Source organism: Phaethon aethereus (genome assembly GCF_964289735.1).
Source record: "Phaethon aethereus genome assembly, chromosome: 4".
In the NCBI taxonomy this organism is placed as follows: domain Eukaryota; kingdom Metazoa; phylum Chordata; class Aves; order Phaethontiformes; family Phaethontidae; genus Phaethon; species Phaethon aethereus.
This window is the reverse complement of record NC_138578.1, coordinates 43973043-43993445: the sequence shown is the minus strand read 5'-3', so window position 1 is coordinate 43993445 and position 20403 is coordinate 43973043. Positions and strand designations below refer to the sequence as shown.

The following is a 20403-nucleotide window of genomic DNA, read 5'->3' as shown; positions in this document are numbered from 1 at the left end:
TTCTTTCTAGCTTTTACCCATTTATCTCACTTGTACCTGATATTAATTTAAAATATAACCGCTTATTGAGATGAAAGCATACAAATCAGACAGTTTTACAAGCCCAGGTACTATATTTAATATATTTTCAGGTAACTGAACTAAAATCAACATGTTTTCATGACACAACAGGGGAGAATGGGGCACTCAAAAGCTCTTTGGGCATTGCAATTCCTTTTGGAAATGAAGAAGAATATATAGCCCAGGTGGTGGCTGGAATTTCTGCGGTTATGTTAAAGAGCACTTTGTAAAAGCCGTTAAGTTCAGCAATCATTCACAAATTATTTCTACGCCCTGCTTTGACTTAGGAAAAGGAGGAGTCCTCAGAGAAACGTTTAGAAGCTCAAAAAGAGAAGCAACAATTTTGCACAGCATTTCTCTTTCCACTGACAAAATACCTGTTCGTGTGACCACGTCCGTTCTGAGCCATCCTTCACACAGATGTCCAGCCTCAGCTCAGTCCCCGTGGCTCCGTGTTTACTGTCCACGCAGAGGTTGGCTGCCACGTTTCGAATCTGCAAAACCAAGCAGCAACATTTCACGTTAAACCAGGCTGCGGAATAGAGCTTCCAATATTAGGGGGTTAGGAGTTTAGCTCTCTTAGAAGGGCTTGAGACTGACCATTAGTTATATAAAACTGGTGGAACTTCTTACAGGGTAGAGAGACATGTCCTGGAATGAACTACTCTTTCTGTGAACAGCTTTAGAAGCAGCAAAGTTTGAAATATTCTACTTAACAAATGAAAGGTAGGTCTGTATGAAATATTTTCACGCAAAGAAACCAAGAGGAAAAGAAGTCTGAGAAGTTCAAAGCTTGGTGTGACTGCTTCCTCCCTCCTACCAGAGCAAGAGAGATCAACTGTGTTAAGAGGAAATTATTTCCGTATGAGCCTCTCACAGGCTTTGGAGCAATATTTCTTGAAAACTCAGGCACGCCCTGTTCCAATGCTTGCTCTTACTTCGACACAATAACACTGTTGTAGAGAAGGTCACACACTAGGGCTCCAAGTGCCCAAAATTAAAAAGTACTTAACAAATTTGTACTGAAACTGTGCTTACCCATGGAGGTTCCTTGTGCTCTCTGCATGCCTTCTGCAAACACTCCACAGTGTAACTTATTCTTAAAAGGAAAATCTCATTTTTGAGACTGAAGCAACTGAGTAATAATTAATCTGTGACTATCAGTCATACCAGTTATGTACAACTGCTGCCGTGTAATATTCTTCTGGAAGGCTGAATTGAAAAGGAGTGTGTTGCACACTGCCACCAAAAAGAGAAAAATCCCAAATTTATTTTGCAAATGCATGCACATTTCTCCTTGAGTACATTAGTTTGGCTATTTAAAAATCCTTTAGACATCTCCAGAATGAGGAGGATTTCTTAAAAAACTTTCCCTATCAATGACATACACAGAAACTGAGTAATCAAGATCCATGTCCATGCATGGACATGTGCATTTGAGCGGTTGGCTCCAAGAACTCTTGAGCCTTCACCAGCACTCAAAGAATTATTCTTCTAAAACTCGGACAAGCCCAGTTCTAGGGCATTTTTTCTTATTTTGATACAATAAAATTTGCTATAGATGAGGTAAACCACTAGCATTTCATACACACAACCAGATGCAGAAACCCAGCACTGAGCCCCGCAGTACAAAGGGTCACATTAGCTGAAAAAAAGGATGAAAGGTAACTAGTTCTCAACAAGCCTGCCTTCATTTTCATATCACCCAGCAAAAGAGACAGGAAAGAATGATGAGGGAATAGATTTTAATTTTATATTTTTAAAGTTTCATGTGAAATACCTATTCCAAATACATTTTTTTCGAGAGTGTTCAATCATTTCTCAGTGCAGTTAAATTTACATTGTATAAATAAAGGTTACTGGCCTAATACAAAATTAAATGATACATCAGTTCTGTTCTTAGAGCGTGCGAGCTAATTAAAATGGAGCTGCTAACAACTGCCATTAATAATCGGGGTACATTTATGTGATTCAGAATTGTAAAATGACAGTGAATACACTCCACACCCAATGGATGCTTATTGGATTGAAGGGCTTTCCTAATTTTGTCTTGATGGCATCGCTCCATCCTGTTCTCAGTCGTTTGGACTATGCGGTAAATTTGTTCTATGCATTTCTGCAAAAGGTTTGAGCTGAAGCTACACTTAGTTCCTTCAGTGCTGGAATCTGTCTCCCCTGTTCTTTATTTCCTCTCGTCTTCCCTCTGCTCCTGAAGGGTTTCCTTGAGGTAGTTTTTTCCTCTGGTTTGTTGCAGCTTATATCTTAGCTCATCCTTTGTTATTGTTTTATCCTTCTTTTCAACTGCAGACGGGTCGTGGTTTGTTTTTAATTTTCTTTTTGTAGTACAGGCATTTCAGTCAAGTCTGTGCTTTTGTTTTCTGGCATTTCTGTGTGGCCTTGGCAGTTGTGAGAAATTGAACTGAGCCATCGTGCTGCTGCCAGAACCGCAGGGAATGTTCTGCCGAGCACCAGCACCACACGGCCTGCAAATCCCCTAAGATGCTTTAATGGAAGAAGGAAGGAAAGCAGAAGCACAGCAAGGAGAGGCTTTTTTCTCATTTATACATCAATATGCGTTCAAACTGCCTTGTCTCCAGTCAGTCACACAATGGATTTTGAATTTTTAAGGTTCTGAGTTACAACTAGCAAAGAAATAGCTAGCAGTCCTAATACACTCCCGTTTCCAGCGTTGGTATTTGTGCAATTGTAGAGACTGGGGATGAACAGGAGACAGACTTCATCACCCATGCAGGTAGGGCATTGAGTTGCTACATACAACACTTATTTGCTCAACCTTAAACGCCGTCATTTGCACACACAGATAAGTGTATGTGAAAAGCACGCTTTTGAGGAGTCTGTATGGACTAACAACGATGGTTAGCAGCGATCTTAAAGGCTGTTTTAGAATTAAAGAAATAAAAAAAAAAAAGCATGGGACACTATCTGTAAGTCATTATGCATATTTAATTCTTGAAACGCCATCCTAACACATGTTGGGACATCCCTACTAAGACTATGGGCCCTGTAGTCCTTAAAGAGAGCAGACGAGGCATAGAAGCACAGAAAATACAAAATCTAAGGGGTCTGTTTTCTCCCTCTCCTACACTGGAGGTGTCCAAGCAAGGACGTACAGGCTTCTCAGTGCTGCACCGACGCTTGGGAGCAAAAACATGTCACCTGAGTTGCATTTCTGCCGGTGCAGGAGCTGACTTCTGTGCTTTAAATGAGGTAGCGAGCCATAAGGACAAATCACTGCATAATGCTAGATACAGTAACCCTTGGGTTTTATGAAAAGCAGTTAACCTAGGTCAACACTACAGCTTGCTTTCTCCAAGTTAGCCAGCCTGTGTTAAAAAAAAAGACTTTTCTCCAGAATAGGCCATGCCTTGAGAAAGAAGTAGCTTAGCTTGCTAGCACCGCCATAGGGAAAGAGGAATGTGATGTAAAATAGGAGCTGGAACACGGGAGGACAGAAGGCCTGGAAGCATAGACCCTAGGTTTGAAGGTGGCACTGTTACCTCTTGACATTTGAAGCTTCTGATTTGACAGACAGGTATTCAAGAAAAAAAAAAAAAAGGTCTTTTTGGACACCTATCAAAAAAAGAAAAAAATGGAAAAAAATTAAAATCGGGGGTTCCAAACAGCGTTTACATACTTCAGAATATATGGTGACCCAGATAACTTGGAGTTTTGCAGAAAGCCAGCAGTTACCTGATTTCATAAGCTCCCTACAGGAGAGGCAGATTAAGATGGTCTAGAACTACACTCTTAAAAACTTCGTATTTGTCATTAGTACGCAAGCATGGGTTGGAAACTGGAAAGCAATGGATGCTTGATTACCACGATAATGTTCTTGTCAGAAGACTACAGCCTTCTGAGGAAAATGAAGGGTTGCAGGCCATTGATACAGCCTGCTAGGATTAATTTTGAGATTTCTGAACATTGTGGTGGGAGCTGTGTAGTGCCACACTTGCGTGCTCCACGTTAAATGAAGAAAAAACAAGACAACCTCCCCCCACACCCCTGCATGCTCATCACGAAACTATCTGCACCAAAAGCAAAAAAGTGGGAGAGCATAGCGATCTAGACAGCTTTGTGTTTGATATGGTCATCTGTTAGAACGATGAATGTGGAGATGGTGCTGGAACTATCCTTAGGGTGTCCCAGTAGAGCAACAATAGGGGCACCTGATTTAATGCCTCAAATAAGAAAGTGGCTGTGGCTCTTAGAAGACATTAGCCATGTTCATTTATGTTGCTTTTTTCGTTTGAGCAGCACTTAAAGCCAGTTTTAGTACATGGCTTATGTTCTCAGATGACCCCAGGGTCATCAACATCTACAGATCAAATATGACAAAATGAGCCACCCTTCCTGTCAACCGATACATAGTAATTTCAAAAGTATTTACCCATTCAGTGAGTCATAAAAAGGAAAATTTGAAGTTAAAAGAAGACAAGCACTGCCGAAGACCTCACTGAAGAAACAGGGGACTCGTGTTATTCCGTGCAATGCTGATCCTGATGAAAGAATTTGAACAGCCCAGCTGTGCAGCACTTGGTCTGTGCAGGGTGGGGAGTAGCCTGTTGTATTGCTTTTGTACAACAGATGTGTGACTCTTGGTAGGCTGAGATTGACTCATTAAGGGTATGAGGATGACACTTTAAAAAAAGAAAGTAATCAAATGAGAAGTTAGTGAGTTCTTTGGCTTTAATCCTTTTTCAAATGTGCTGCTTGACTTAACTTCATGGGTGACATTTTCATATCAATGCTGTAAAACAATGCTGTAAAGCAATTCTGTAAAATCCATGAGTTTGGGACTGAGAAAGGAGTATTTTCAGGTCCTACAGCTCAGCACTGCTGCAGTGACTGAGAGACCTGCTGCATATTAAATCACTGAATAACAAGGTCATGTAACAGCAAATGAAACAAAGCTTAAATATTTCCCGTTTGACTGAGAAAAACAAATTATTTTTTTTAATATCACCTTGACTATAGAACTCATGACGTCTAAAATAAGTGACAGTGGCTGACATTATATAATTGATTTACTGTAAAATGTGTTTTCAAAGATATTGTTGGAAGCTGTGACATCTGCACAATATATTCATGCTGGATGACAGCTTGTAGATTCATGAGCACTTCCTAAGTAAATATTCGGTGTCCAAATCTCACCTAATGCAGCTATTGTTTTAACTTCCTTCAACAGGATTTCAAATACATATTACAAATAAATTATTCTGTCTTAGAAAGAGATGGGTACTACTCTTTTTCAAGTGGTAGCATACTTTCCAATATATTCAGAAGGATAAGAGCAAAACCTAATTGAAAACTTTCCTTTTTTCCACGGCGGGAAAGAGTACAGCTATCTCACCCAGACACAGAACTGACAGTCTCACTAACTTTAATCTGTCTGGATGCGCTGTTACATTGCTTTACTGCACATATTTCAGATGTTACAAGGCAGAACAGAATATCAAGGGAATGTACACCCTGCCAGCTACACGGGACAAAAGGCACAAACAAGCAGAAGAGATAAGGCCATGACAAGCCTAGCGAAGAATATTGGTTTTTGTTTTGCAAATTTCCTTCTTTTCCATTATGAACAGATTTTGTCAAGAAGTGTAAGAGTCACATTTTAAATAAATGTATTTGCAAAAAAAGAGGAATTGTGCAGGGGCTGTTTATGAGATGTCTGCTTTCACACCACACACTTTTACCAGTTAGATATCAAAATACTGGAGCCAAAATTTGTCTGAGTGCCTCACTGTTTATTTTTTCTCAGACTGGCACAGGCAAGCAGATGAAAAATCTTTCCAAGTAGGAGCAGAGAGAGTACTAAATGACAGTCAATCTTGGCACAGACTTTTGGTGTGTATAATGAGCAAGGTTTCTAGAGCTGCTCGATTCATACAAAGCAATAACAGACAGTCTGTTTTCCTCTTTCAGCTTTTAATTATGACAGCCATTGACCTTCAAGTTTGTTCAAGTTCCTTGCAAGTGCCAACAAATTAATTAAAACTTCACAGGAATGTGACAGTCTCAGGAAAAAACAGAGTAGTAGGGCTGAAACTTCTCTTGCTATTTTAGAGAAAGTACATTTTAGAGGAAACAGAAAGCCTTTGGTCTTCTCTTCTTTCCTAAGAACTTAGTAAGTGCTTTTAAGGTACAGATTTGATACCACTGCTATGATCTTTGCTTTACCCTTAAAAAGTCTTGCTTTTATGCAAAGAGTATATTAATATTGCTGTAAAAAGAATGAATACCCGAACCACAATCTCTTCCACTTAGAGCCTCTGATTGAGGTAAGGATTGTTCAGCTTGCCAGAGAAATTATACATCCCATGATCACAGTCCTCCAAGGATGCACATGTATACATGTGGAAGATGATGAAGGAAGGTCATAGCAGCAGTCGCAGCACCCTGATCCAGCCTGACTTCTACTGATAAACTCGTGACCTCTTGGTATACATTAAAACCATACAGTGTGGGCAGCAGTATCAAAGATATAAGAAACTTTAACAGTAAAGGAATTCCTTACTGCCAAGAAGTAGCAAACAGTAAGATACATATAAATTGAAGTTCATTTGAACATCTGTAACTGGTAGCTCACAAAGAAGAACTAAGGACTGCTACTACAACAGAAAGTTATTTTTTAAATTTTGCAATTAGTTGATTTGCTTTTTTAAAAAGAAATTCTGGAGAACAGTAGAGGCACCTAAGCTTAGAAATCCCCTGCACGGTCCAGCCTTGACCACTGGGGATATGCAGAGGTGTGAGGGGTCTTACCAAATGTTTTGGTCAAAGTTTCAAGTTCATCCTTTGGTTTCAAATATAAAAGGTAATTGTCTGAGAGCCCCAAGAACATCTCCAGCAAAATCAGGGAAGGCCAGAACTCACGGTACAGATGTTCCTATGTTTTTTAAAAACGTAGCGCAACACACTGAAAGAGCAAAAGAGCAAAGCCTGCTTTATAAATCTTAATGAACGGCGAGAAAAAAGCCCTCTGCATGCCACCTTTCCATGGACTGAATCTGCTGTAGTTCCTGGAGGTAAAAGGCCACTGCAATTTTTCTGCACAGCTACATAAGTAATTTCATTCCTGCACTCTTTGTGTTTTCGTTTCTTCTACACAAAACAAACGGTCAAAGCAAGGTGTGCTACGGCTCCGCTCTTCAGGGAGGTCTGAATGCAGAGCATCTTTGATCACGAGTGGTGAGTTCCAGCAGGCTGTTTGCTTGCCCCCTGCTCTGGAGTGATGCTCAGATATTGGCTTCTCTTTGGTGGTCCCTCCCTCCCTTCACTCCCAAACTAGAAATTGCATTTGTCTGCTACTGGTACTCGGTCGTGACAGCACCTACAGGATGCAGATCACAAGCTGAGCAAAACCAGTCTTTTTAAAAGAAAAGCACCCAGGCTTCGCTTGTCACGCTTGCACACGTGAGCAAAGCAGAGCAAACCTAACTCCACCTACACGCAGTTGTCCTTGTAAGAACAGGAGGAGATATATAGATGGATACCCCAAAAAAATGTAGTTGATTTCAGACCTCCTTTTTACTAAGGTGATTCTCAGCGTCTAAAATTGTCTTGTGACATGCAGTAATGAGTGCCACACGCTCTTTTCCACATTCTTGTCCTCATTGTGCATGCATTTTATGGCCTGTACACACAAAATTGTAATGAATTATAAAAGGGACAGCAACAGTTCTAAGACATGATGGTTTTTCATTTTAATGGCTAGTCCAGGGATTGTTCCAATCACTGTGAATTCCCTTAATAACACTGTTTATCACAGGAGCTAAATTTTAATTTCCTGTAAGGTAAAACGTTAGACTCATTTAAATTTGATCCAATTTGTGTATTTCTCACCTCCCCCCAGGCAGCAGGTGGAGGCTCCACAGGAGGGTAATATTTGGGGACATCCCAAGCCACTGCAGCCATGAACCACTTGAAATCTTTACATTTAAGGTGCTTGCGAAGTTCCTTCTGGGCAGAGATATCACCAGTTGAGAGATGTCTGTACTCAGGCCGTCGCTGGTAAATGTACTCTGCAAACTCATCCATCCATGTCTCTGCCACGCGCTTCAGGTTCTGTGCAGCAGAAAAAAGCAATCATTAATTCCTTCACGCTTTGCGTGAATGATATTTCTAATGGGAAGAATTAAACAACAAAAAAATCAGTAGTCCACACAGCTTTTAAGCTTAGCTGGTCTAATTTCTCAGTCTTAAAACACGGAAAAATACTGGTAAACATATGCTATCTTTATTACAGTGTTAAGCAAACACTACAGCCTATTAAGTACCCTGCTTTCCTCCTGACTGTGTAAGGTATGGTCTTCTGTCTGTTGAATATCTTATTTTCCTTCATATTCTTTATGCATCTTCACATGCGTTTTTAATTAATGATGGATGTTGAATAGAAAGTTTCTTTCAGCTGCTCACATTGGTACCTATGTTCTTTTTCCTGTTAGTTCAGAACCTACTAATGGGCATGAATGGTTCAAATTATTCCTTCTGATGTATCTCACTTGGCATTTGAAAGGCATCTGAATTTTCAGCTCTCATCATACTGCTTAGTCACCCAGCAATTCCCAGCTAAATTTTAGGGTCAGGTCTTACACGTGCATGTGTGGGGCTAAACAGCCATGAGCTTGCTCTGCCCCACCTCAGAGCTGGTTTTGCACTGCCTTTGGACTGGAAGCTTCGCTGTGTCAGCGAGCTCGTAAGTCTGTGCAAAAACATAGCACATAACCCTGAAGTGGAGCTGACCTGAAGCGAAGCAGCTCACAGCACAGGTATGGCAACTTGCAGCTTTCTGCATTCATCCTATAGACATATCCAAGGCTATTCCTGTTCCATGAAACCCAGTTCCGGCTTGCGTCCAGCAAAGTTCATTTTTGTTGGCATTTTACAGGAAACAGAATTACCTATTTTGTTGCATAAGAATTTATTCAAATGATAATGAATTAAATTAGCTGACTCAAATTATAAAATAAATTAAAAAAAAGACTCGTACGGAAAATTCCTGAATAGACGAGGCCGAAGAGATGTATTTTATTTTTATTTAGCATCACGGAGTCTAAATTGGCTAGGGGCAATTTTTTCTGTATTTTTGTTTGTTTTTAAAATTCCTCCTGCAACTTAATCCACACAAATTTATATGCAGATGTTGTAGTGGCGTACAGGCTTAGTCTGTTCTGCATTTCCACAGCTGCCCAATAACCTCTTATCCCACCAACAAAGCAACATCTCACTGGGTAAGATTGAGACACTAGGGTGTTCCGATTGCTTTGTTTGTAAAAACAAGATCATCAAGTTTTGTAATATTCTTTTTATAGAACACTAACTGCAAAACGCTGAGATTCGCTCCGTAATAAGCTGGAGGACAATATACATCTGATTATCATCAACATAAGGTAATGTTTCTTCTCAGAGCATTCTCTGCATCTAAGTAAGCCTGATTCGTACTCTGATTTGCTTTCAAGATTCATTTGAAAATTCCTTTCCTCAATTTTATTAATCCACACAAACTAAATGTCTCTGAACTAATAAGGCTTATCTGAATACAAAGACAGCAAGATACAGAAAAAAACAAAGTACTTTCAGCTGACACTGCAAGATAAGTTTCTATGTTCTTTCTCTCTGTGAAGCAAATACGTTAAAACCTGCAGGGATAAAGCAAGTAAAATTAAAGCAGTATAAGAAATCACAACACTTATATCCCTATGAAAAGATGGCTCCTGTCCCACACAAGGTTGATTTTTGTTGTAATTTCGTGAAAACCTAAGTTACTTTACAAGAAATCAGAATTCAAGAATACAGGAACTGTGTAGGACGAAGAAAACCAGAACAAATTAAAGAACAACATCTAAATGACAACACCACATTTCTGTCAGAAACCCTGTAAGACAGAATTCTCCTAAAAAGTAAAAATACTATGTGATGAGACTTTGTAAGTGAGGCCAAAATATGATTAAGCACATTAAACTAAGAAGCCAAAATCGTGAAAACAGGCATGATCTTTCTAGCATATTTTCCACTTGTAAATGCTGTACACCTCATTTACCATAATGCAAATAAAGTTTAAGACTATTCTAGAAAAATATCATACTGTTTCTTGTAACCACTTTGTCCGATAGTGTTATTTTCATATTTAAAGACCATACTGTTAAAAAGAACCATACAGTAAAGGTACATTAGAAATACTCTAGCAGGAAAGAAAAATTTTCAACTCTGCTGGAGTTTCCTCTTTAGTTATTTGGCTAAGTTAAAAGAACTGCATTCTACTTGAGATAATTATAACTGAACAAACCAGGAGACCAACAGAAATCTTGGTATTATACCTGGTCACTAGCTCAAAATTCTTATTCACCGGTCAAAACCTTTGTTTTCCAGTGAGTCCTTTGTCACTGGGTTTTGTGTGTGTGTGTAAACCCGTATGAGGCAGCCCTTTGAATTTCAATAGGGTCCCTTTTAAAACTCTGGACTCTTGATTTGCTAACTCTAAATCTCCAGACTGTTTATGAACATGACTGCAAGGAACTCTGTGTCCTGGAGCAGTGGAAATGTCTTTCTGAAGTTGCCACTTACCAGGAAGCGAGCACTTGGCATCCAAACACTTTAGTTTTAAAGAGGTTTGTTGACTTCAGTTAGCATGGGTTTCTTATACCTGTTATCATTATGCAAGCTCAGTAACCACCACACTTCCTTTTAACGTAAACCTGTACAGACTAGTAGTAAAACTTCAAATTACAGTTAATCCCCATTCTTGAACTGAATACAATCAGGTAAAGCTGCTGTCCAGAAAGCTAGTCTGGTGCAACCTCGCACAATAAAGGCAAACATCATTTACATTCCTCTTCAGAACATGCTAACTCAGCGTGTTCCAGGAGCAAAAGGAATAGAACAGGCTGTCCAAGATGAGATGAGTGAGCTCTTGTAAGCTGAAGATCCCTGTTCTGTGGCTGTCTAACAGCATGAAAAGTTGCCCTATGTCAAGAACCTCCTAGGAACATAACTTTTCTCTGCAAATTATGTCAGTGAGCTGCTGGTCTTTTACTCACCTTATCACAACGGAAAGGTAGAGCTGCACAACCAAAATGAGAGCGCTCATCTCCGAATGCTTTAAGGCCTACCAAGCAAGTGACTTACTGTGAAGTAAGGGTGTGATTGCAAGTCCTTTATGAGTCTCACAGACTTGCCCTTTCCACCACCTGGGTGAATACCTGACGTGGTGGAGGAAGGAGGACGGTCACTTCTTCCCTGCCTGAGCCTTGAGTAAGGCCAGGCAGAGTCTGAGCCTCCCAACCCATTAAATGTCTCTAGTGGGAATGGTTACAAATAGCTACCAAATCTTGACGCAGTCTAGCTGTAAAATAGGTGCTAAGCAGTTCAACTTTGTCAGGACTTTACCATGTGTATGTATACTGCTGCAGAATTTACAGGTCCAAGGAGGTTAAGAGCCTACCAGATCAGGTGGCATTTTGTGAATGTCTTATAGCATCACTTAAGCATGTCATCTCACAGTGAAGTTAATCTACAAAAAATGTAGAAGAAACAAAATAAGAGTTAGGTTTGAATCCTCTTGATTTCTGTCTGTTACTCTTTGCACAATCTTCTAAAGAAAACTCCTTTAAATGCCAGTTTCTCAAATGGCATCAAATAGCTTTATCAGTAAGAAGAAACAGTTATGGGATATCTTTGTTGTAGATCACACTTGTTTGGATTCTTTTCTTCAGTCTGAACACCTTGTCTAAATGCATAAGGAAAGGAAAAATGAAACGTCTTTCTACAGCTGGAAACTGCCGTAGCTTTGCTTGGATGTCAAAATCATTGCAAGGTTACAGATGTCCAGATTGGTTATGCTGGTCTTGTAATAGAAAAAAAAGAAAAAATAAAAATTAAATAGGATTAATTAAATGAAGACCTATTCCATATTAATCAGTTACATGAATCGACACACAACGTAAGGAAGTCACGGGGACTCTAGATGGACATCTGAGGAGTTTCTCCGGACCTATCCATGACAGACCAGTGATAATTTGTTCTCTCTCTTGTCATTTTCAGTGAAAAATTTCTGTATGAGAATAAATAAAGCCCAATGATATTTCAGTAGATGCATATTTCTATATGTAAGGTTGTGACAGCTGTCACCAGGAAGCTGTGAATTGCACACAAAAGTGATGGCAACCACAGTAAGACCGACTCATCAGCTGTCATCAGTTGCCCATGTACGCATTCTTGATACAATTAAGCTTTATGTCACTGTTACATTTTACTCACTGGTAAATCCTTTACCATCGGGCTTACATTTGGACAGGTTTTCTTTAAGTTTGTATGAACTCACACATTTAAGACTGTGACTTTGTTTTGTATTTTCACTCAGCAATAGTCTACAAGAGGGTAAGTTACAATGTCACTGGTACCTGGACTTCAGTAAAAGAGTTTAAATCAACTTGACTAGAGAAAGACAGAGATAAATGAGGACTTCTCCACTTGAAAAAAAAAAATTTTTTCATGGACCATTTTAGTCCCTTTCATTTCTCCAGCGAGTGGGGAAGATACGTCTCCCTGATCAAATGACTGCTCCTTCTTTTTAAGTGTGTAAGGTCATCTGTCATTTTCAAGAGACATGATATTACTCAAATAAACCCAGTGAGAAGAAAGTAGATGCTGGCCATGAGAATGGAAAGGTGGAGTGAGGCAGGGACAAGCCAAAGGACAGATTCATAAATATTCCCTCTAAGCAAGGTCTAACTAGAGTGGTCCCTAATACGAGAGGGGTAGTTCCACGTTTCATAACTGTGGCTGGTGCGCTGGCTTGCAATGCCAGCACTGATAAGAGAGTTGATTGATAAGAGAGCTGATTTATAGGAGAGCTGATTTATAGGAGAGCTGATTGATAAGAGAGCTGATTGATAAGAGAGCTGATCAGAGAGCTACCTGGCTGCCCGCTGTTCCGCACCGCAAGCCGGCACGGCTCCACCCTCTAGTTGCATCTTTTCCAATTGACATTCTGGATGCAGCAGTTAAACTAATATAAAAATGTAATTTATGTTTTCAGTTTCTCCAGATGTTCTAAAGTAGATTTTTGTTATCCGGTGGCACGAAAGCAGCACAATGCTTTTATTATTTGTTTCATTTCACCTGCATAACCTGTTTTTTTCTGCTTTTGTGCCTATCTCGCTGTTTGCATGAAACCAACCCTGACCCCAATCCACAGACTTTACTTTTGTCAATATTAAACTACTGCAGGAACATTTGGATCCCGTAATGAGTTCCTGTTGTCCTACATTTAATCTGAACATTTTTCCAGGAAGCTGGACATCACCAGCTGGTGTAGTCTTATTTGCTGTGATAGTCATTCCTCTCATCAGCCAGGACATCAAAAACCACTTTCAATTACACCAATCAAGTATAAATCACCACAGCACATCTGAGGCCTGACTGTATTTTAGTTGTGAAATGTAAGAGAGGATATGACTGTTTATTTGCTAAAAATATCACAACAGTTTCTCCAACAACTGACATATTAATCTCTTTTCCTTCCTAGTAAAATTCCAGTGGGGTTATTTTCACTCCACCTACATCATCTTCCTAATTTAAATGTGGTTTTTTGGGGTTTTTTTTTGTGAGGCACAGTGTTGTGGCTACTCTAAAATGGGTGCCCTGTTTACTTCTGGAAGCAGCTGTATTTCATTTGGCTGGAAATGATATAATATACAGTTTGTTTTATGTAAAATGCATTTTAAAAGCGCATTGGGATCCATCCAGCCACGACAACTATACTTCACGTTCCTCTGGAATACAGGTAGCACAATGTCACGATAAATCATCACGGAGGAGGAGAACAAAGTACGACTGGAGGAGCCCATCCGACAAGTACGGATTAATATGGCAGAGGCAGCAAGGTACAAAGCTGCCGAGCACTCACAAGGAGAAGAACGGTACCCTCGATTTCATGCAAAGGTCCTTCCATCAGTGTCAAACACAACCATGTCTCATTTCTGTGTATTTCTTCAGCGAAAGCACGATACAGCATTTCCTGGACATTAACTACAGCTTTGTGACGTTCAGGTCTCAGTATCTAAGCTGCCCACATCAGTTAAGTCTAAATGGGGGTTTCATCCCTCTCCGCTTCTTGCCGAACTCCCTTTTAATTTAGGCAGTGCTAGTCTTTGTCAATCTTTCCCCCTCCTGGGTATCTGATTTTGGTCCTTTACACTTTGTTTAAAACTGAACTTCATTCCAGGAATGGTTTGTATTTGTGTAAAAAACCCCAACCGAATAAAGAGATGTCTGCAGGCATAAGAGAAACGCCTCTCCAGGGAAGACAGTATGATAACTAGGTGACAAAGCTGCTGGTGTATATAAATAACTCTTGTGAGAGTTAGCACAGCTGCCAGAGAAGCAAGAGACTATTTATTCTCAGCCTCTAGCCCGCAAATACCTAAAACTGGAATTCTGCAGACGTCGCCTGAAAACAGCCAGGATTTCATTCTCTCTATAAAGGTTTGCATCTCCACCGCCAAAAAATTTTAAAATCTACACGTTGGGAAAAAAGTGAAAAAAAGCCAGAGAACCATCCCACTGACCAAAGGCTCAGTGGCTCACTTGAGGCCGGCCAGCGGGGCAGGGACGGGCACGGTCCCGGCGAGGGTGCTGCCTGCCCCCAGCTCTGCGGCCGCGGGTCGCTGCGGGAAGCAGAGGGACCGTGTAACAACCCCTCCACCCATTTGTTGATTATTGCCACGCTCACTTGACAGACACATACTCTGTGGGTACGTATAGACACACAGCTCACCTCCGCAGCTAAGCCTGGGGAAGAGCTCAGGGGTTTGATTCCAAATACTTTTCTTCAGCCACGTAACTTGGGTTCCAGTGCCAGCCTATTGAACAAACCCTGGAAAGTAGTTGCCACCTCTTTTGACGCTGTTGTCTAGAAACATCTAGTTCTCCACCTTCTTTGTATTTTGGGTAGCTAAGCTGCCTGTCCTGTTGCATTTATTATCTTAAAAGCAAAACCTCTCTTCAGATCGGAGAAGATATAAAAAAACAGCATAAAAAATTACTTTGACTTTTTTGTATTCAAGGATTAGAAGACATTAATTTGAAGTTTTTCTTTGGTAAGTGCTCTGTTTGACATCCTGGTTTAATTAATTTTAATGATGAATTTATAAATCTGTTAAATGAAAAAGTATTAGAACGGAAACTTAAAACTTGTGTTGTATAATCATCATTATCATATATTATAACTATGCTGTTGCAAGAAGGTAACTGAAGGTTTCTAAATAATTTGCTTATTCTAAGCTGATGTTTAAGCTGTTTACTGTGACTGCTGAATCGTAACTGACTTTGTGCTACAGTCTTCTCTGCTCCAGAGGCGACGGCAAAAGCGCCAGCAGTGCTCCCTGAGCACCATGCCACGTCTATCAGTTTGCACCCCGGTCTTGAGGAACCAGAGCCATTACCTAACCGATTCTCCTTGTTTCTTTAACTTGCTTGGAAACTGAAAAGAAACTGTTCGTGGGCTGCTTTAGGGAAACGCCAAATGTTATTTGCAGCTGGGGAAAAAAAAAAGAAGTGATAATATTAAAGGAAGGTCTGTCAAAAATGCAAACGTGGTCACAGCACCAGATGGTATCGCTAGAGTAATTTTTTTTAAAGATTCCTTTCAAAGCCACACGAAAAGGGTGAGCGAACGGTTCAGGTGGGAATCTGAACCCACCTTTATCAGCTGAGTTCCCGAACCCAAACTTATGCAAGTTCCAATTCAGCGACTCTGTGTAACGAGGCAAATGTCATCGTGCTTGTGCCTGCTGGGCCAGAGGATCACCGTGCTCTGGGATCCCGCGTCCTGGCGTGCAGGGAGGAATTCAACTTAAGGTTAGGATTCACCACGCTGCTGGGTTAGCATCCAAACGAGAACTTCAGTGGGATTGCCCTTCCCTGCAGAAAGGCCTAATGCTCTAATGTTCTGTAGTTAATGCTAAAAGGCTGTGTAAAATACCTGCAAACGAAAAAAATTTCTGTAGATATGTTTTGAAACTCTGAGTTCATCTCTGCATAGCCTATGGAACAGTCAGCTCCTATTGATAAATTTATTATGGCTTTTATAGAATCATGAATAGAAAAAAAATCCCCCCCCCAAATAGGAAACTAAAATAAATAATAAACTGGGATACACCTACGAGAAGCTGCTCATAATATTTTAAAGTCTAACTTCATAGGTAACTGGCTGAAAGAAAATGGCTTAGCTAGAATTGTTAAAAATGAAGCAACAGTCAAGAATAACACAAAGCAACTAAAATAATCCAGTAAAACAATTCAGAAGTTTTTAATAGGGCAACATCTTGCATAATTTAAGATCCGGGGATTCGCGCTCTCTGTATGTTTGCCTTAAACTAACAGGCAAAACTGGTTATCAGTCACTGCAGTTTTGTGCAGAGGTTGCCAGGTTTGGAATGAATGAATAATTAAGTGGTACTTCCACATTATAATGTGGAATCTGTGTTGACATCTGCATGCCCATTAATCTTGCTTTATGTGCAATTACCTGTAAATTGGACACTGACTGCATTTGGCAAGCAGCAACATCTTAAGACATCTGCAGACAAAAATATTCAGCTTTTTTATCTGCATTTGGTTGTCACAGTCTGTTTTATAAATTTACTACGCATGTTTACAGCTTGCTTTACTTTTGTTCTGTACCATCAAACAGTTTTACTGACAGAGCATTTCGTGTGTGGATGCTTTTCAATTCATGGGGTATGTGTCAGCAAAAAATACGCATAGGCCTTGCAGTTCTTGAGTGACAGATAAGAAGGTAAGAAACATGATAAGAAGGACACAGAAAATTGATGTCGCGATACATACTATTGTGTGTGGTACACTAACGGTTACTTAGAGATGGGGAGGAGGAACAGAGTTTTTGACAAGTCTCTCATTTAATAAAGCATATGTGAACCTCACGCCAGGTCACAGCTCTTTAAAAAGGTGGTCAGGCATTACGTAGCTAGCTGAAACTGTGTGTTGAAACTTGCTGCTAAAAGAGATAGACAGGTGAAGTCCCAAGAGAAGGTAAAATGCTCACATTAAGCATTATTTAAGGGCAAACAAACTGAAACAGCTTGAAAGGAATCACACGGCATGATTTGGGCTATGCCTGAGTTTGTCTAGAAGTTCTGTCCGCTTCCTAACTCCAGCCTCCATGCCCCTTGTGCTGCTGCTGTGGGGTAGGATGGGAAAATCTGTCATTCTTTAATGCAGTATCTGCACAAGAGGATATTCTCCCTCGATTAATGAAGAGGCTCTTGCAATCATTTATACAATCACAGTTGGGCTTCCTAGGGCTCATCCCTTTGTGAGCTGCAGCTCCAGCATCCTCCCTTACACAGCAAAAGATAGAAAAGGACTTAGTAAAAACCTTTGTGGAAACCACTTAGTAGTAAAAAGTATTGCTTTTGGCAGCAGGGATAATACTTCCAGATATTATTGAGTGTTCTAGTTCAAGTTGTACCCTTGAACTAGAGCGAAGTTTTAGATAAAACAGTCACAAGGGGTAGACTATAATCTTTGGAGGATGTAATATAACATTTGATGGATAATGCACAGAGAGCTGACATATCCAGACCACTTCCATGCATACTTCCCTAGTATTATTTTGGCTAACAGCTCTATTTTGGGCAGCTTATTCAGATCCAGAAGTGGTCTGTATCAAAGGGATTGACACACTGAAGGTGAGCATGTCCTTGCTTTTCCTTTTCTGGCTTGGATGAGAGAAAGAGAATATTTTTAGGCTTAAAAATACACACAATTTGATGGGTCAGGGACCAAACTCTCTTCCTTGGCTAGCTACTGAGACAGCAATATTGTACTGGAAAGAAGGCGGGAACCTGAGAATTCAAAATTTTCTTTCAGTGATAAATATATGCCAGAAATTTACTTAAGCATCATGTTTTGGAACCCCCCAACATAGAAGAAACTATCCCATTTGAATGGGAAGGATAAGACTCACCCTGTCAGCACACGAGATCTTTTCCCACAAGATACAGGGCAGTCAGTCTGTGCATGGGCAGAAATTTCATTTTTATAACTGGGATTTTTTTTTTTTCTTTTTTTTAGTATTTCACAAATGATTTATGGAAATCAAGCTAGAATAAATAGTATAGGGAGGCTGCAGGCTGTGGCTGCCTGATGGCTCTAGGTACTCACAGTGCCTCCATGAAAGCTAGTTAAGTGTTGAACTGTACAAGATGCTAACAGTCCACATAGAAATTATTGCATTTTGCTCCTATAGGTAATGCACGAGACAGCATATTCTCTAACGAGATACTTTGTGCTGTAACGGAGAAAACAAAGAGGTTTGGATTTCTTATTTCAAATGGCGTGTGATTTTTGCAGGGGATACCATAAACGAAGCAGTTTATTTTGGCCAGTGCAAAAATCTGGATGGGGAAACCCTGATACTACATAGAGCTACGTTAGGGGAAGATTTTCATCTCACAGTTTAGTCAATACAGTTTTTGTCACCACCACTAATCCCATTACTGTATCGTGTGTCTCACTGTCTGCACAGATGCTCTTTTAAGGCAAATCTTTCTGTCTAGCCAGCTGTCAGGCAGGCAGCACAGGCAGCCTCCTTCCTCTGCTGCAATTACTACGGCAAGCCTTGTCCCGTGGTGCTGAAACCAAGAATATCTCCCCCTTAAAGCAAGAAATTTACCCTTTTATTCACACCACATTTTCATTATTAAGAAAAAATATGATTCATAAAATATTACCCTACGGCAATATGCAGATTTTAACATGAATGCCATTTTATTAAAAAAATCCTCTAAACCAGAAAAGATTAAACCCAAGCATGAATAAATACTAGTATCTGCCTGGAAGCTACATCTGTGCCCTTTGTCTCCCATCTTTTGACATCCTGTGAACATCTCCAGAAAGTTACAGAACATTTTCTCTTGAGGAAAAAGCCCCTTGCGGATACGGATGTATTCAGTAGTCTTTGAGAACTGCCTAGATTTCTTGTAATTTCTCACTCACACGGCTCCAAGCTGGCTGTATTCCACAACCAGGTTTTACACAATAATTAGGCAGTCACTCAAATCATTGTTACTGTGTTCTTTTGCCTCAGAAAACATTCCTTTCGCAAGATTCTGCCTGTTCTGCTGACTGATAAGAAAATGTGCATTCAAATTGGTCCTGCTTGTAAAAACTATGACTGACAACACTCTGCAATTTGAGAACTGTAAGCCTTATTCCTAGGCTCTTTTGAATCAGCATGAAACGTGCTTCTGTGCCGAGACGTCCAACCTGTATTTTTAAGCTTCCACTTTATTCTTGGCAATCTTATCTCTGGAAGGCAGCGTAACTGCAGCAATTGCACATCTCATTTCAGAAAAATAAGGCAACACTCGTTCTCCATTTTAATGATTTACTGGAAACTAGTTCACAGGGAACGAAGAGACTGATGATGAACGAGAATGAAAACTAGCAAGACCCAATTACTCACCCGTGCCAGGCTGGTTCCAGAAGGGACTTTGTATGGGACATACTTCCTGTAGATATGCCCAACTCGAGAGCATGGAACATCAAACATGCCACCTCCGCACATCCACACCTGGAAAGGAGACAGAAAGCAAATGAGAGAAGGATTCCTGGAGACAAACGGGGCAAACAAGGCATTTTATGTAACGGGTATGTGAAAACAACACATTGTTCTGTGCTGACCGCTGCCACAGCCACAGTGGTGGCCTTCTCTGCGTGCTGGTAGCTGGGATTAGGTACATGGCAGACTCCCCGACCCGGAACCGCACCATGCAAAAGCAGAGTATGTTCAAAGTAAAATCATAAAACGTATTTAGGATACCTACCAATGGTCCTCCTGCAACACAACCAAGATATTATTCTGTCTGTTTGTCAAAACACACAGGACCAAAGTGTCAAACGAAGGCTATGTGACTAAAGCAAGCCATCAATCAGAAGTAAATTTTTTTTTCCAAAACACCCGGCTTATATTTTGCTCTGAATAGCAAATACAGAGCTCAAATACTAGGATGCTCTTGATTTTGTAAAGAAAAGGGAAGAAAAATCAGTTTCCTTCTGATCAAATTTATACAGGCAGAGAAGGAAGATTCTGCTGCTAAATTTCATCATTAATACCTTAATACTGAAACAGATGGAACCATCTGGAGTACACAGGTTTGATGCTTCAGGTCTGAGCGACTAAAACTCAGTCAACGTTGATGGAAGCTGCAAGTACTTCCCAGCTCTAAAAATCAAGCTGTATCCTGATGGGCAGCAACTAAGGAATTCCTCACAATTCTTCACTTAGCATGACTT

General features: G+C 40.3%; 1 protein-coding gene across 2 annotated transcripts in view; it reads right to left on the bottom strand.

Annotated features, from left to right (window-relative positions):
- The window catches only part of GALNTL6 (polypeptide N-acetylgalactosaminyltransferase like 6), a 491382-nt gene that overhangs the window by 14455 nt on the left and 456524 nt on the right, over positions 1–20403 (bottom strand). For both annotated transcript variants that reach the window (XM_081999759.1, XM_081999760.1), the window contains 3 exons: positions 19574–19681; positions 7927–8148; positions 438–554 (listed from right to left, as the gene is read on the bottom strand). In XM_081999759.1, coding sequence (XP_081855885.1) covers positions 438–554; positions 7927–8148; positions 19574–19681 — 447 coding nt within the window. The remainder of the gene's footprint in view (positions 1–437; positions 555–7926; positions 8149–19573; positions 19682–20403) is intronic.